The sequence below is a fragment of the Schistocerca cancellata genome, chromosome 6, assembly GCF_023864275.1.
Source record: "Schistocerca cancellata isolate TAMUIC-IGC-003103 chromosome 6, iqSchCanc2.1, whole genome shotgun sequence".
Classification (NCBI taxonomy): domain Eukaryota; kingdom Metazoa; phylum Arthropoda; class Insecta; order Orthoptera; family Acrididae; genus Schistocerca; species Schistocerca cancellata.
Genome location: NC_064631.1, coordinates 249,214,320 through 249,233,300, shown reverse-complemented (window position 1 = coordinate 249,233,300; position 18,981 = coordinate 249,214,320). Strand labels below are relative to the sequence as shown.

General features: G+C 39.6%; 1 protein-coding gene across 2 annotated transcripts in view; it reads left to right on the top strand.

The window, feature by feature from the left end:
• Positions 1-18,981, top strand: part of LOC126088518 (sentrin-specific protease 1-like) — a 195,952-nt gene that overhangs the window by 163,617 nt on the left and 13,354 nt on the right. For both annotated transcript variants that reach the window (XM_049906670.1, XM_049906669.1), the window contains one exon: positions 9,144-9,230. In XM_049906670.1, the coding sequence (XP_049762627.1) occupies positions 9,144-9,230 (87 nt within the window). The remainder of the gene's footprint in view (positions 1-9,143; positions 9,231-18,981) is intronic.

Genomic DNA, 18,981 nt, shown 5'->3' with positions numbered 1-18,981 from the left:
GTCAGTGATATGCAAAGCCAAGTACCTCACTAAATTTTTTCTGCATTTGTGATGGTGTATATTTTAATTTCTTTTTTTTCTCCACATGTATAATATCTTTAAAATTGAGTAGTAGGCCTACAATGTCTGATGGAGATAAAATTACCTTTTATTTATTTGGTGTAATTAAAATGGTTAATTTTGGCTATGGTGGTGGTTTGTGCATAAATCTTTATGAATTTCTAAGTCAGTAGATCTCTAAGTGAACTAAATTGCATATAGTAGAGCTTGAGCCTAAAAAGGTTGAGCACTCCTGATCTAAAGCCATATAATTCTCTGTCTGAAACCAGGGTGAGTTCCCATCTGAATGGCAAGATAGCTTGATTGTCCAAGCACTGAAACCATGTATGTTGAGCTGGTGGCATTGTTGGTACCTTTAGCCTGGGGGTATTTTGGTTCCATCGTAGGGCGTTTTTTTGCAAAGGCCTTTCTATTGATGACAGTTTGGTCTGTCCGACATTTGCCAACTGGTCAGCTTTTGCCCAGTGTCAACACCTGTCTTTGTTGACTTGCAAAAGTCTTATGACACCAATGAGTCATCACACCCTCGTTACCCTATATGTGTGGTTCTTGGGATCCTGTTCCTGATTTTTGTCTGGAACTTCTTGTCAGACTGTACTTTCCAGGTTTACGTTTATACTTCCATCAGTACACCCCCCTTCTGCCCCCCCCCCCCCCCCCCCCCTCCTCCCCGGCCTCCCCCTTGACAGAGAAGAGAATGAGGTCCTGCAGGGCTGCCAGTTGAGTGTCCCTCTTTTCCTAATGGCTAGCAGTAGCTGTGGGACATACAGTGTCACACTGCCTGTATGCTGACGCTTGTTGCCTTCGTACTGTCCATCCACAATCCGAACTCATCACTGACGGCCAGTTACTCAATGTGGTGGACTCTTACACTTTCTCGGATTGTTATTTGTTGCCTGGTTGACGTTTTAACACCAGCTGGTGTGCAGATAACTCTACACTTCTGCAGCTTTATGAGGCTCTGATCTTGTACTATCTTGATTGTGGAAGTCTGTCATATAGCTCGGCATCGCCTTCAGTATTGCACATGCTACCTCTAGTACATCATTGTGGGCTCTGACTTGTGACAGGTGCCATTCATACCAGCTCTGTGAACAGTCTACTGGCGGAGACTCAGGTCTCTCCATTACAGATCAGGTGCCAATAAATGATGCTCAGATATGCAAGATACCTTCGCTGCTTGTCTAAGCATTGGAACTACCGTGTCCTTATTCCTGCTAGGGACAACCACCTCCCGCAACATTATCCTAGGACATGAGTTATAACTGCAGTTTACAAACAATGTTTCTGCTCTGAACTCCAACTTCTTTTACTGTCGCCTTTTATTAGAGAGCAATCGTCTATGCCTCTGTGGTGCGTATCCCATCTTTGGACCTGTCTCAACCCATCCTTTGGACCGAAGGACAGTGTTGACCCCATGGTTTTTCTCCGCCTGTTCCTGGCTGTCCTCCACAAATTTCCGGGTTTGAAAGTGGTATACACTGACAGCTCTGTGATCAGTGGGCAAACCAGTTTTGCCTACACATAGTGAACAATGCACCCTGCCAAACAGATGCACTATATTCACTGGAGAATTGGTGGTCATTGCACAAGCCATCAGTCATGTTTGTTTTTGCATCCACAGGACATTCTTAATCAGCAGTGTCTTCTTAAGTAGCCTAGGCTATCAACCTTGTGATCCCCAACACCCACTGGTCATGATTTTCCAGGATCTCCTCTGTGTCCTTCCTGAAACTGAATGGTTGGTCATCTTTGTTTGAATCCCAGGGAATTAACTTACTTACCAGGTGGCCGAGTTGGGTACCAGGATGTCGCCGTTGGAATATGGTTTACAGGAATCGGAATTTTGCTTAACTCTGTACAATCAACTGTTGGAGGTGTGGAGCACACTCATGTGCCTTAGTTTCTTCGAACAAACTGCGAGCAATAAAGTTGATGAAATCCATGTGGCAGTCTTCCGTTTCTCACTTCTCGCAGGGAATCTACCATTCTGTCAATTTTTCATTGGCCATACTTGCTGACCCATGGCCACATCCTACAAAATAAGGATCTAACTCACTGTCAGTGCAGTGTGTGTCTGATATGACCCACATACTACTAGGCAAAACCTTGACCCTTAACTACTATGCATGAATTTTTTGTCTTTTGATACTTCACACACCACTGTGAGGTGCAGTAGACTCTTCTGTGTACCTTCCTATTGGATGGCAGGCTACATGTGCCAAAAGCCTGGCATTGTGGTTGCAGTTTGTTTTATATTTTTGGGTCTTGAGAGGTCTCTCAGACACATCATAGTGTTTGCAAGTCGTGTTTTCGTTGAACGTTACTGTTTTTCCATGGTGAGGAAAGCTAGACCTTCTATGCAGTGTTTTCTGTGCAAGACAGATGTGAGTGTTCAGGAACACTTCAGTGAATTCTCAGATTAAGACTGTGATAACAGTGATAATGAACCTGATTTTCAGTGTTTGCTGACCACAACCCTAGTTCGGAGAAGGAAACTGAAAGTGAAGAAGATGTGACAGGTGATGATTGTGGAGAACCGTACTTCTTTGGTAAGAACAGAAAAATGAGGGACCGATGACCGTAGCAGTCTGGTCCCTTTAATCCCACAAACCAACCAACCTAGTTTTTGATGGAGAAAACAGAAGCCGCTGACATAAGATCAAGACAACTCAACATTGCCTTGCAGCTGCCTGGACTACAACAGATTCCGAAAAGTCTCTGAAAAACTTAATATTTTGGAGATATGAGCCTCAAATACAGAACTAATTTTTTGAAAAATGAAAAACATCAGCCTTTTGTTGTCCTTGTTTGAAGTGGAAAACAAGATACCCCTGTCAACTGTGTGCTGCGCTGATTTGGTTGGAGAATTGTAGGAGCGTCTGCTTGAAATGCATGTGAGCTGAAAGCAATTAAAAGTTGACTCATGGCCTCAGAGGTATACATAGGGTAATTACTTTCTTCTTGATTTTTAAAATAAAAAATTTGCAAAATTTCTCCCTTGATAGAATCATGGAGTGAGAAAATAGCTTTAAGGCTGAAACAATGGGTAGTAAACTCAAAGCTGGTTTGTCATAACTGAAATGTGTTGTTTCCATACTGTTATGATGCAAATGTGTAATACTATCTCCCTGTAATCTGTGAGTGAGTGAGGGGTAACTATTTGCTGTTATTTTACTAATACATAAAATAAAACAAACTACAAAATTTGCTGTATTTTGGTTTTCAAAGCATTTTAAATTCTGCATTGTTTAAAAAATCCGAATTTCCATAAAGTTTGTTTCCAAGAAGTGTAACAAACAACTGGAAGTCATGAAAATATATATTCGCCAAAACAATCGTTTGATACATAAAAAATAAAAAGGCAGTCTGAGAGACCTCTCCATAGTAATTGTGTTCCTGTCAACATCCATAGTAGCTAAGCATTAAACTTGTTGACATGCTGCCTCCTTCGCTAGCAGATGACACCAAAGCAGCCGATCTGGTTTTGTGTGTTACCCATGAAGGTGGTTTTTACTCCTCTTTGTGAGGTAGGACACATTGGCCTCATTGGTTGCTGGAGGGATTGGAGGGGTGCTCTTGTCACCTGCTCTGACCCACGGAGCCCATGGCTGCCCTTGCTTGGAGATCCAGCCTAACTCCTACCATTCCCAACTTTTTAATTCTTCTTGTTCTTTTACATCTGTTGTTGGTTTATTGTGTCACCATTGTTATTTTCTTTCCTGAGATCTTAAATATTTGTCTGTGTTGCTAGTTTTCTGATCGTAATGGTCAGTTGCAGTTGATGCAACTCCCACTGCGTAACATGGCCTGGGTGCCTCCAGCTGCTTTCAACTCACCAACTTTCATCTTCGTTCTGCTTCCTCACTCGACTGCTTCTGTGTTGTGGTATTATTGGTTCTTGTTTACAGTTGGGTTCCTCAGGATTTGTCTTCTATGTCCTTCCTCTCTGAGGGCCCTTCCTGGCTTGACACGTACATCATGGAGGGACTGATGACCTGATGACCCGTTAGCCCCATCAGTCCAATCCCATCTAAAACCTTATATCTAATGAGTGCCTGCCCAGTAACAGCATGGGCTCTGTGATCATTTGTGGTGACAACATGCTGAGTATTTACTGGAAGTATGTGTGCCCCTTCTATTTCACAAAGCTGTTCATATAAATTCTTGGAGATCTCTGTAGCTTCACATCCAGAAGCCACAACTGCTGCAGTTGTATGGCCATTTGCGCCAAGTTCAATTACTCAAAGCATCATCTATAGTGTGCAGATTTTCCCTCATTAGTTTAGCCTTAATGTCTTCAGTATCATATCTAACCATTTGAATTCTCAGATCTGATCTATTAAACTGTTCGCATGTTCCAGAGTGAGTCTCGTCTGCATTCATTTTAGCTTACGAGCAGTCACTAATTTTGTGGGTGTCTGTCATCTGTATCCCAGTTTGTTGAATGATCCCAAAATTTTATATCTTGATCCACCTACTGGTTCCATCTTGAGCAACCTACTGGTTCCATTTATCACTATCAGTTTCCTCCTCTCGTCATTTCAAATCTGATCATCATTGAGTATATAATTCACGAGTTTTCACCTCTGTGCATCATTATACTGTAGTCTACTACCGTGTTACAGATTTTCAAATTCCCTGGTGGGCACCAAAAATTATCTTGCTACATTGTGTAGCATCGCCGAAAATGTTGATTGCTGTGTCTTGTATTTTGTTCCAGTTCATCAGGTATTCCTTCATTTTCAGTCTCCTCTAAACGATCAACAACTCAAACTGCTCATAGAAATCATCGAATGTCTGTGAGGCTAACTGTTTACTTACTTTCCACAGTAAATGCTTTATAATCATTATAATGAAATCATTGTTGCTGATGGGGATCATCCAAATAAGTACTTTGTTCCCAGTGTTTTTGAGAAAAGCTATGCATTGATCCTGCATGGCTGTTGTAATTGCGCATTAAAAATAATTTCTCTTCGGCACTGCATTGTTTCTTTTGTGTGGAGAAATGCAGTTTCGAAGTCTGCAAATGTTGTGTACTGATTGGACACTTGGTTTCCCAGTGCTCTAGCTCCTGCACTCATGTGCTGTTCATAAATATGTCTTTTCAGGCTCATTCTGAATTCTTGTGAAATATGTTAAAATTATTTCATGAAATCCATTGGATGTAATTGTTTGTACAGGTAAAATTCCTTAAATTGCCTGTGCCCAAGCACGCTATCAACAATGATATTTGTACAGTGACCTGCTCTATGTTTTCGTTGCATTAGCATTTCTAATTTTCTCAGATAACATTTTGCACCAACCTGCAAGTGCATATTTTTCCATACTTCATTGTTTCTTCCCAGTCCTGCACTTTTGATTCTAAATCAGAATATTGTTATTGCACATGTGATACTACTTGCACCCATTTTTAGCATGAACAACCTCGTTACTGTACTATCCAGCAGGGCTTGTTCACAATTTCATGTTGTGTTTACTTGGATCTGTATTTCAGCCACATTTTTTATTCATCTGTCGACAATGTGTCACGATCTTGCACACACACTCAAACTGTTGCACACTGAGCAGTTTTATACATTCCATTGCATATTTATTGAACTGAACCTGCATCTCCTTAAGAATGTCCACTACCTTTTGGTCCATCGTATATTTTCAGTGTTGGACTATGCTGATAGTTTTTTTTCCTTCAGATTTTGTTAATTATTGTCAAGTTTTTTGTTAATGTCCTTGTTCTTTGTTGAAATCCTCAATCAATTTTTGATTATTATTAAGTTATTTCTTTCAAATCCCACTTATCATCTAGTTCTCTCTGTAATTTTAGTAAAAATTTCACTAACACATCCTTGATTCCTACAGCATCAACATGATTGTTACCTATCACTACCTCACTTGCTTCAAAGTTCATGTTCAAATTTGGATTTTCATTTCCCGCTACATCTACACTTTGAGTTCTGCTATTAGTTCCATTCATTAATGAAATTCATACCAACACTGTCCTGATTAATATTGTCCTCTCATTAATGACATCACCATTCTCAATTCGAGTAGTCATCATTATTCAAATGTATATTGCACATCAAGTTTATAATCAGAGTAACATTTCATTGTTTGATCCTCCTTCCTGTCCAGTGTTGATTGAAGAACCGAAAATTCCAAATTCACTCGCCATACATTGATGCTGGCAGTCTGTCTCCAGATCCGAAGATTTTAATAGGATGAGACATCCTGTCACTGTCGCCATATATAACAAGACCATCTGGTGCTCTGATTAGATTAGATTAGATTAGATTAGATTAGATTTACTTTCATTCCAATTGATCCGTAGTGAGGAGGTCCTCCAGGATGTGGAACCTCCTGTACTATGATGATGCTGCTGCTCTCCACTCCAGGAATTTAACTGCATATTTATTTCAATTGCTGTTGGTTTGAGGAAGTGGATAATGATGGGCTCACTAAAAATAGTCATTGTTAGTAGGTCATGAACTGTATGATTTATTACTAAAAACATTACCCACAACAAACACTTTTGAATACACCCAGTTGAGCAATATTCTGCATGCCACCATATGACATTGATTATTTCGCACTGAAACCATAAAGCAAACCTAATTAGCAAGTACACCCAGCGTGGACTTTGAATTCAATTGGACTTGACTACAGACTGCTGACTAATTACCACCATGCTAAATGCTTGTGCCAAGCAACAACCATCTCTTCAATTGGACTTGACCACAGACTGCTGACTAATTACTGCCATGCTAAATGCTTGTGCCAAGCAACAACCATCTCAAACTACCCAAGGCATTGTCAGTGGGCAATGATTACTCTGAAATTCTGGCATTGGCTAAACCAGTGATAGCTCCAATGAATCTTCGGCAATGGAAAAGATCAATAATTTTTTGATTGAATGTTACAAGGAATGACAAATATTTTGATGTAGGAGGATGTACGATCCTCACAAAGGGCATGATCAGCACTATCTAATTTCGTTGAAGTCAGTGGCACTGTCCACATGAATTCATATGTACCGGGACCACTATAAATGAAGCTTTGTACATGGAAGTGTTTAAAAGACTGAAAAGGAGAGTCACATGTTGCCAAAGCAACATAATAAGTAGAAACTTCATGACAACAGTGTGCCAAGACCGACATTCCATTGTTCCTCGTCCCCCCTACTGTGTGATCTGGCTCCCCAGACTTCTTTTGTTTCCTTGCTTGTAGGAGACCTTAAAGGAAAAGCTTGGGACATGACTGAAAACATCCAGGCTCATGTAACATTGGCTCTAAAGCACATTCCAGAAAGGCCTCCCAGGTCTGGAAACATCCTCTTCAGAAGTGAATCGACAAAGGAGGGTGCTATCTTGAAAATCTTTTAATGATTGTATGAATATGTTCAATAAATGATTTTTTATGAGTTTAGTCACATTACTTATGGAACCCACCTTGTAAACTTTCTTCTTGGACCATGTTGGCACAGCTTGATTGATTTCGCTACCACTGCTGTTGTACTGATATCATAAGCAGATCAAGTTTTCCAACTATTAACACATTAAAAGGAGTACAGTGTACTGGTTCAGTTAAGAAATACTTATAATGCACCTCAACAAAATCACTTACAGTATTACATTGTCTAAAAACAAGAAAACATCGCTCGTATGTACAGTTTGAGAAGTTACAGAGATCATACGTTTGACTACTGACATTTTTGACAGAGATTGTCATGGCATGTTCCTTATTCAGTGACATACCAAGCTACTCCAAACCTTCAAAAGTTACACAAACCCCATGCAGGTACCCCAGCTTGTGCTAATACTGCGATCGCTGTCCCACCTTGAAGACATGCAGTGTCTGTCCATATAAGTGTCACATGCAAAATAGAAGACAATAACCCACATACAACTTTCTATTCTTAAATATTTAACTATTATACGATTTCAACTATCATGACTGTCGTTCATCATCTGTCACTCTGTTGACATGATATAACGTTAGATGCAACACCCCCCCCCTCCCCTCCACACACACACACACACACACACACACACACACACAATTTGGAATGTAGATTCAGTGCACTACATTGTTCTCTACTTAGTATGAATGGCTCCACCTGTTTCAGCTGAGACTTATTCTCTTGGTAGTGTTTGTCCATGTTTATGTGGAAGAGGGTGGGGAAAAATGAATCTTGTGGTTCAAGCAAGAAGTACTGAAGACATATAACAAATTTGTTTCAGTGGTGGGATGAAATGCATTGCCCCATGATGTGCGCTTGAACGTAGACTTCATTAAATTAATGTGTTTAGTTGGCAGAAAGTTCAAATGTGTTACATTTACACACAGATTTGAAATCTGTCAAAATGGAAACTGTAAATACTGCATCCAAATAGCTGACAAGTGGTAGTTATTTTACTTCAGTTACACTTCCTAAAGAATTCACCACTGGATTTGGAGAGAAAGTTTAGTACCACTGTTACATATATTACATGAATATAATAACTTATAGCTGTAATGTTTAAACATGTCCAGCTCATTGTGTATTTTTGTTAAACTGATGGCAACAAACATTTACTTGTATGGTACCAGGTTGTAGTAGTATGCAAGTGATAACAGCCATAGGAGATACATGGGAATATGTAATAGGTTGTCACATAAATTGATTTCTTTTGCGTAGAATGGTGTTTAGATACTTCTGCAGTGATTGGACTAATGAAGTTGGAGAGTGTGATTGACCTTAGAATTTAAGATGCATTTAGTGTGTTGTGTGGTTTATTTTTGTTAACATGACAATAATATAATAAAATACATCTTCAAAATACCTCTGGAGGTTAGTTGCAGTGTTTCATTGTCACCTCCTTATTCCTACATTGTTAACTCCTTATGCAAACCAAAGTACTGTAAATTTTTTATTTCATGTAACAGATTTTCCTAAATGTGTAGTTAACACAAGTTCATATTGATCCTGTTCTCTGCAGAGGACAAAATTAGAAATTTAAAACTAGGAAATTAAGATGGCAGATTAACATATTTGTACTGTTACATAATGAATTTCATCCAAGTAAAAGAATGTTAATTTTTTGCAGTTGTTGTGGAACTACTTGGGCAGTGAAAAGATGGATAAAAAGCAGCAAAAGTTCAATTATGATGGCTGGAAGACTGAAAATGTGAAGGTATTTTACCATTTTTGATAATTTCATACAAAGTATATTACTGGTGACAAAATTGTCTGTTTTGTAAAATACAGAGCTCATATGGAACAGTATGAGTAGACCTACATAATCTGTAACCACACTGTAAGATACTATTGTCATTGTTGAACCAATTTAAAATAGTGAAATTTCCTGACAGACTGGGACTAGAATGTATGGCCTTTGTGTCGTGTTTCACTTACATTGCACACTGTGTCTTTGATGTCCTCATTGATCCTTGAATAGTGCATCCTTCAGTATTTTCCAGCTCTCCAGCAAATAGTTGGTGAATTCTTCATTAACTCTCAAGCAGACACACCTGTATATAAAGTGTGCCAGTCACAAATAACATTGTCTTGTACCATTCCGTTGTTGCTTTACAGTTAAAAGTCTGAACCTATTCCTTCATTATTGCTTCAGTTAACACAGTAATAAGTTGTGTTGTCACATGTCCAAGTAAGCAGTAGCAATATTAACTGAACGGTGATCTAGGTGAGAAAGAACTTCCAAACTAAGCAAGAAAATGATCCATATTCTGAGCTAACAGTCCCACGAAGGCAGTTACCTAAGAGATAATGAGTAATTGAGTAAGTGTTGGCACGGATGTGATGAAGCTGCACTGTTCAATGCTTCAAGTGGGTCATTACTGTGGGGTTACACTTGTACGTGCCAACATAGTGATACAATGAAAACTTTATTTTATTACTGTTTAATTAAACAGTTGTTCAGCTCATATAATGTAAGTTTATTTTATTGTTGTTTCATGAAACATAGATCAAACATACATTTACCTTGCTAACATAAAGACAGTGGTGTGTGTGTGTGTGTGTGTGTGTGTGTGTGTGTGTGTGTGTGTGTGTACGCACGCACGCACACACCTGCTCGTGTTATGAAAAATAGCACGCTCACTCGAGGATTAAATAAGATTAATTATGTTTACGGGCATGTCTGTTGTTTGTTTTCTTTCTGTCTTATGTTAGACACAATCCCACCTTACGGGATAGTTGTGAGTTTTAAGAAAAGCATCAGTGCATGACAGCAGATTAAAATAGAGAATACAGATCCAAATGAAAATCAACGGAAAAGTGAACTAAATCTTACCATAATGTGTCTTTTCCTTCTCCTTCTTCTTCTTCATTATCACCTTTCTGTTGGAATGGGGTCTTCTTATTGAGTCAGTGCATGTCGTTTATTATAATCTAATGCTTCTCGTGGATTTAGGTCTCTTGATATGAGTCTGCATTTAACTATACGATGCTGTTCCTTGTCTTCAATGGTGAGAAAATGGGCTAAGCTGATGATTGCACTGGACAAAGCCCATACAGTATGTCCATACCAAAGTCTCCATTCTTGCATCTTCTCATTGATCGGACCCACACCAGCTAGTGATTGAATTCCAATAATTTGACTTGAGCCACTGACGCATGAGTTATGAGCATGGTTGACCACGCAGGATGTTGTCAGGGCCTGTCATTGGGCATTTTATACCTTCTATCAGTTTTAAATTAGGCCATACCTAATGTGATGTTACCTCTCTTTTGTAGCTGCACCTCTGATGTACAAATGCTATACATTTGCCACTTCTGCACTGTACATGGTGCTACCATCTGGAACTAGATAGGTCCTGTGTGTGTGTGTGTGTGTGTGTGTGTGTGTGTGTGTGTGTTTTATATATATATATATCCTGCAAGGTGGAGCCTCAGGCTTGTGATGAGCTTAGTGAAGTTCTCCCTGTGATGTTTACGCAGGGGTTAATATTCATAGTAACATCACATCAAAAATGATCTAAAATTAACAGAAATAAGGGAATTAATTGTGGATACAATGCAGTAATTATTTAGGTCAAAACAAAAGAAGCCAATCCATACTAATATCAAAAGTGCAAAAGTAACTCTGTGTATTACATTTTCGCGACTAAACTTGTGAACTGATTTCGATAAAATTTGGTTTGGAGATAGCTTGAAAGCTGAGGAAGAATGCCGGCTACTTTAGAAAGTGTGTAGCTCACTGTATTTACCAACTTCAAGAACATAATGCAAAATATGGAACAATAATTACTCTTTGAAAAAGCTATTTACTCTTTGACTTTATCATATTTGTGAAAATGCTTTTATTGTTTGACAGATCCTACACACATTGTTTCAATGTAATGAATACAATGCTTGTTATGTCCTCTATGTATTTAATCCATACTTCCATACTAACATCAGTCACAAGTCACATTTTAGCCACTGAGCATCACATGTCTGTTATAACTTCTGTGTTGCGTTGAAATTGGTGAGAGTAGCTTGTGATCATGTGGTTAGTGTTGCTGTTTTTTGATCGTGGGTATCTGGGTTCTATTCCTACTTGGGTAATTTTTTTTGTCTGCTCATGTCTGGACGTGTACGTTGTCTTCATCATCATTTTATCGTTGACATGCAAATCATTGAAGTGGAAAGACTTGGACTAAGCTCCCGAGCTTCTCAACCAGGCCTCCTGGCCACCTAAGTTATACACACATTTAATTTCATTTTACTGATATGTGATTACAGCCATGTTTAACTGCTAGAATACAATGCTTCTTCAATTTTCAAGGTGTTTAAGCCCTGCCAGTCCATTCTTTTACACTAATATTATCAATGTGGAAGTAACTCTTGTCTGTTACGTTTTCACAACTAAATCACTGAACCGATATTTATGAAATTTGGAGTGAGATAGCTGAAGCCCTGATGAAGAAATGGGCTACTTTACAAACTGTTTAATAAAAGATATTTTATTGACTTGAAGAATATTATGCAAATTAAGGGAAAATATTTGCTCTTTGAAAAAATTATTTGCTCTTTTACTTTTGAACTCTATCATAGTTGTGAAAATGCTTTTATTGGTTGACGGGTTCCACATAATATGATTAGACGTAATCAATACAAAGCCTATTCAATGTGTTCAATTCATTTTTGAATATTATTAACATTTTTCGCTATGGTATATGTGAGTGGCATGCAAACGATACTAGCTTACTAAAATCCAACAAACCTCGGAGCAATCTCATGTCTACCAGAACTGGCTGCAGAATGTCTGGTGGCCTTAAGAGCTACGGAGACATTAGAACAGTCACAAGCCCATCGCATTTTGGATGCTGAGCATCACGCGCCTTGTACAGCTTCCAAGACACTTGAAGACTCTCAACAGTGGCATCATTTAAACGCTGTACAACAAACAGTTCTAAGCAAAGAAGGGAAAGCAGAAAGGTGGAAGGAGTATATAGAGGGTCTATACAAGGGCGATGTTCTTGAGGACAATGTTATGGAAATGGAAGAGGATGTAGATGAAGATGAAATGGGAGATATGATACTGTGTGAAGAGTTTGACAGAGCACTGAAAGACCTGAGTCGCAAAAAAGCTCCGGGAGTGGACAACATTCCATTAGAACTACTGACAGCCTTGGGAGAGCCAGTCCTGACAAAACTCTACCATCTGGTGAAGCAAGATGTGTGAGACAGGCGAAATACCCTCAGACTTCAAGAAGAATATAATAATTCCAATCCCAAAGAAAGCAGGTGTTGACAGATGTGAAAATTACCGAACTATCAGTTTAATAAGTCACAGCTGCAAAATACTAACACGAATTCTTTACAGACGAATGGAAAAACTAGTAGAAGCCGACCTTGGGGAAGATCAGTTTGGATTCCGTAGAAATATTGGAACACGTGAGGCAATACTGACCCTATGACTTATCTTAGAAGCTAGATTAAGGAAAGACAAACCTACATTCCTAGCATTTGTAGACTTAGAGAAAGCTTTTGACAATGTTGACTGGAATACTCTCTTTCAAATTCTGAAGGTGGCAGGGGTAAAATACAGGGAGCGAAAAGCTATTTACAATTTGTACAGAAACCAGATGGCAGTTATAAGAGGCGAGGGACATGAAAGGGAAACAGCTGTTGGGAAGGGAGTGAGACAGGGCTGTAGCCTATCCCCGATGTCAATCTGTACATTGAGCAAGCAGTGAAGGAAACAAAAGAAAAATTCTGAATAGGTATTAAAATCCATGGAGAGGAAATAAAAACTTTGAGGTTCGCCGATGACAATGTAATTCTGTCAGAGACAGCAAAGGACTTGGAAGAGCAGTTGAATGGAATGGATAGTGTCTTGAAAGGAGGATATAAGATGAACATCAACAAAAGCAAAACAAGGATAATGGAATGTAGTCGAATTAAGTCGGGTGATGCTGAGGGTATGAGATTAGGAAATGAGACGCTTAAAGTAGTCAAGCAGTTTTGCTACTTGGGGAGCAAAATAACTGATGATGGTCGAAGTAGAGCGGATATACAATGTAGACTGGCAATGGCAAGGAAAGCGTTTCTGAAGAAGAGAAATTTGTTAACATCGAGTATTGATTTAAGTGTCAGGAAGTCGTTTCTGAGAGTATTTGTATGCAGTGTAGCCATGTATGGAAGTGAAACATGGATGATAAATAGTTTGGACAAGAAGAGAATAGAAGCTTTCGAAATGTGGTGCTATAGAAGAATGCTGAAGATTAGATGGGTAGATCACATAACTAATGAGGAAGTATTGAATAGGATTGGGGAGAAGAGAAGTTTGTGGCACAACTTGACCAGAAGAAGGGATCGGTTGGTAGGACATGTTCTGAGGCATCAAGGGATCACCAATTTAGTATTGGTGGGCAGCGTGGAGGGTAAAAATCGTAGAGGGAGACCAAGAGATGAATACACTAAACAGATACAGAAGGATGTAGGTTGCAGTAGGTACTGGGAGATGAAGAAGCTTGCACAGGATAGAGTAGCATGGAGAGCTGCATCAAACCAGTCTCAGGACTGAAGACCACAACAACAACAACAACAACAACAACAACAACAACAAACAGAAAGTTGTACCTTTAGATGCGGAACGTGAGAGGCTTTTGGTGAGGCTGCATTCGATTATGATCTATTAACCAACCATGTTACTCATAAATTTGTCTTCATAGGGGGGTGAATCAATAAAAGGAAGAAACAGTTCGTACGTGTTGCTCTGGTGACAAAATCTCACATCCGGTTCAAGGTGAGCCAGTGAAATCCCTAAAAAATCTACTTCTGCACAAATGTAAGGAATCAAGACATTTTTAAATATAATTAGAAAATACACTGAAGCACCAAAGAAACTGGTATGGGCATGGGTATTCAAATACAGAGATACGGGCAGAATAAGGCACTGCCGTTGGCAACACCTATATAAGACAAGTAGTGTCTAGTGCAGTTGTTAGCTCAGTTATTGCTGCTACAATGGCAGGTTATCAAGATTTAAGTGAGTTTGAATGTGGTAGTTTGATTGTGGTGTTACAATTGGCGCACATGCCATGGGACATAGCTTCTCTGAGGTAGTGATGAAGTGTGGATTTTCCTGTATGACCATTTCACAAGTGTGCCTTGGATATCAGGAATCCGGAAAAACATCAAATCTCAGACATCGCTGTGGCCAGAAAAGGATTCTGCAAGAACAGGACCAACGAAGGCTGAAGAGGATCATTCAATGTGACAGAAGTGCAAGCCTAGCACAGATTCGTGCGGATTTCAATGCTGGGCCATCATACAAGTGTCAGTGTGTGAACTATTCAACAAAAGATCATTGATATGGGCTTTTGGAACCAAAGGCCAACTCGTGTATGCTTGATGACTGTGTGGCACAAAGCTTTATGCCTTACCTGGGGCCATCGACTCTGACATTGGACTGTTGATAACTGGAAACATGTTGCCTGGTCAGATGAGCCTCATTTCTAATTGTATTGAGCGGATGGACGTGTACCAGTATGGAGACAACCTCATGAATCCGTGCATGTCAGCAGGGGACTCTTCAAGCTGGTGGAGGCTTTGTAGTGGTGTGGGCATCTGCAGTTGGACTGATACGGGATACCTGATAAATCTAGGTACGACTCTGACAGGTGACATACACACAAGCATCTTGTCTGATCACTTGCATCCATTCATATCCACTTTGCATTCCGATGGACTTGGCCAATTCCAGCAGGACAGTGCAACACCCTGCACGTCCAGAATTGTACAGAGTGGCTCCAGGAACACTCTTCTGAGTTTAAACATACTCCTCAAATATGAACGTTATTGAGCGTATCTGGAATGCCTTGCAACATGCTGTTCAGAAGAGATCTCCACCCCATTGTACTCTTACGGGTTTATGGCCAGACCTGCAGGATTCATGGTGTCCTTTCCCTCCAGCACTATGTCAGACATTGGTTGAGTCCATGCCACGTCGTGTTGCGCACTTGTGCGTGCTCGCTGGGGCCCTAAACAATATTGGGCAGGTGTACCAGTTTCTTTGGCTCTTGAGTGCGTTATGCATGCCTTTCAGAATCTACCTACAGCAAAGTAATAGAAACACGTTCATTATGTACCTACATACTCGCACTTCATACTGTTTATACATGTTTGTTTCAACACCACTATATACACAGACGTATTGTAAAATTGCTATCTTGCTTACTCTCTATCACACACTGTAATGAAACTATTGATATGCGAACAAAGCAGTGGGTAGCAACTAGTAATAACATATTGAAATAAAACCTAAATTAGAGAATACAATAAAAAGAGAAGCAGGGTTGTACAGAGCAAAATATGAACAATTAACTTACACACAAATAAACTGAGATACTTTTGATTTAATTATGCACAGACTTCAGCAATATACAAATCATTTGTTAAAGTGATGTAGACATACAGTCAAACTTAGAATACGTACCATCAGATGAAAAACATTAACTGAAACCTACTATCAGAGACATGATACTCTCAGTTCGTAGAACCACACACTCTTCTTTCATTATCAGTTGCATGGCGAGCACAGGGCAGTGAGCTGTTAAAGCATTTCTTCTTACCTGTGCCACTTTCCTCACTCTCTTCTCTGTCTCTCAATCCTTCTCCTCCAACCTGTAAACCATGGTGGCTTCTTTGATAGAAAATGAGCTTGTCCAGCAATACTAATTGTAGTCATTCTTCCACCTTTATAGTTTGAATCTTATCACTATTTCTGGCTAATCAAATATGTTCCTTGTTAATAGGTTTGACCCTCCACTTTTCAATGCTTTTGCTCAGTACGACAGACTGTGCAGGGAAGTTCGCATGATGTGGCTCGCATATTACCAGATATGCATTTCCACATTATTCCCCTCCTCTCTCTCTCTCTGTGTGTGTGTGTGTGTGTGTGTGTGTGTGTGTGTGTCCGTGTCCATCCAAGCCCCAGTATGACAGCTAAACCATTGAGAGGGATATGCGGGTGTCATCGAATACCCTAATTACTTTAGCTATGTAACCTTTGCCTAACTTTGAAATCTTCTAAGTGCCTCTGCCACCAATTCCAGGGCCACAATTCTGAAACCTGTATTTCTGTCATGATTTGTTTCTTCTGACACAATGGTTTTGCCAAGTTTTAGTTTAGATGGATAAGCTCATGTTTGCATCTGCAGGCGGAACCCTAAACTTGACGTAAGTTTTTTGCTTTATATTCGCAATATGGAACTTACTATACTTTTTAGGTACTTTACCAGGCCTAGGCATTGTAAAAAACAATCAATATGTTCAACCATGCACAAAGAATGACACAATAAATCCAACTTCACTCAAATTCCACTAAACAGCACAAAACTTATTAACAGAGCTTCACAGCCTTCTATACCACACTGCTTAGAACACAAAATGGCTCCACAGCCTTCCAAAGCTATTTTTCCAAGTTCACAGGCAAAATTGAGCAAGAAAATTTTTCCTCCACTGGGTACCTCGAAAAATGGGCATAGTGCGTTACACTGCTTAGGGTTTTAATTTGTTTTATACCATTTGTATTTCAAATTTCAAAGAAGAAATTTGGGACAATAATCTCAGTCATATTTACTTTCAAATAAGCAAATAAAAAAATTTGATTTTTTTTTTTTTTTTCATGATTTCTGCCCTCTCCCTGTAAGATGCCACTGATAGCCTACATGTTCCTGCACAGAACTAAATGTTTAAAGTTCCTTGTTGAGGTATGATACAACCCCATGTTTATCTAATTTGCTGGATGAATAAATATTTCTACTTGTTTCAGTTTCCCTTCATGTTTGGCAATCATTGTTGCTGCAACAATCTCATGGTCATGGATGTCAGTTTCATTGTGGGCATTATTAAATAAGTAAGGTCTGTTTGTTGATATTAGAGCCAATGCATTTCCATCATGAATGAGTTTTGAATTGCTTGTTACAGGCAGTTTCCAGAAAAGGTATTAAGTATTGATTGGCTACTCCATGGAGTGTCCTGTGCACCACGACCAGATAATGGATATACTTACAAGGGAACCTCCCCATTGCACCCCCCTCAGATTTAGTTATAAGTTGGCACAGTGGATAGGCCTTGAAAAACTGAACACAGATCAATCGAGAAAACAGGAAGAAGTTGTGCGGAAGTATGAAAAAAATAAGCAAAATGTACAAACTGAGTAGTCCAATCGCAAGATAGGCAACATCTGAGGACAGAGTAAGCTCAGGAGCGCCGTGGTCCCGTGGTTAGCGCGAGCAGCTGCGGAAGGGGAGGTTCTTGGTTTAAGTTTTCCCTCGAGTGAAAAATTTACTTTCTTTATTTTCGCGAAGTTATGATCTGTCCGTTCGTTCATTGACGTCTCTGTTCACTGCAATACGTTTAGTGTCTGTTTTGCGACCGCACCGCAAAACCGTGCGATTAGTAGACGAAAGGACGTGCCTCCCCAATGGGAACCGAAAACATTTGATCGCAAGGTCATAGGTCAACTGATTCCTCCACAGGAAAACACGTCTGATATATTCTATACGACACTGGTGACGGCATATGCGTACATGACAGGAATATGTTGTCGACCCACCTTGGTGAATGGGTAGAAAGATTCTTCTACCTTGCCCGATTTAGGTTTTCTTGTGGATGTGATAATCACTCCCAAAAAGTGATGAAAACGTAAGAGTTTGTCACATAAACTGCAAAAAATGAATGCAACAGTTTCACAGTCGCACAGTTTTCCCTGTGCTCTGTCAAAACATATGTTTTAACGTTTTCAAATTTTTCCGTGTGTAGACCGTCAAATCCTGCATATGTCCAAGCAAATCTGAACATGTCCTGGAATTTAGGAGAGCGAAGTTGATTATGTGTGAGTGCCTGAACTTCGATAATTGACACACGATCACGAACAGATAATAGTCTGAAAATAAAAAATTTAAAATTTTTACTCGAGGGAAGACTTGATCCAAGGACCTCTCGTTCCGCAACTGCTCACGCTAACCACGGGACTATGGCGCTCCTGAGCCTACACAGTCCCTCATGTTGCCTATCTTGCACATGGACTACTCAGTTTGTATATTTTGCTTATATTTTTCATAGTTCCACACAACTTCTTCCTGTTTTCTCGATTGATCTGTGTTTAGTTTTTCAAGGCCTATCCACTGTGCCAACTTATAACTAAATCTGAGGGGGGTGCGATGGGGAGGTTCCCTTGTTAGAAGGAGAGACAGCATTGGTTGTATTTTTTTGTTTTATTAACCGCAAAATCGATTTTTGGTCACTTAGTGACCATCCTCAGTGCTGTAATATACAATTTAAATCACCAAGTGATCGCTCTAAGCTTGTTGACATCAGTGCCTACCAATTTAAATTTTATATTACAGCACTGAGGATGGTCACTAAGTGACCGAAAATCGATTTTGCGGTTAATAAAACAAAAAATACGACCAATGCTGTCTCTCCTT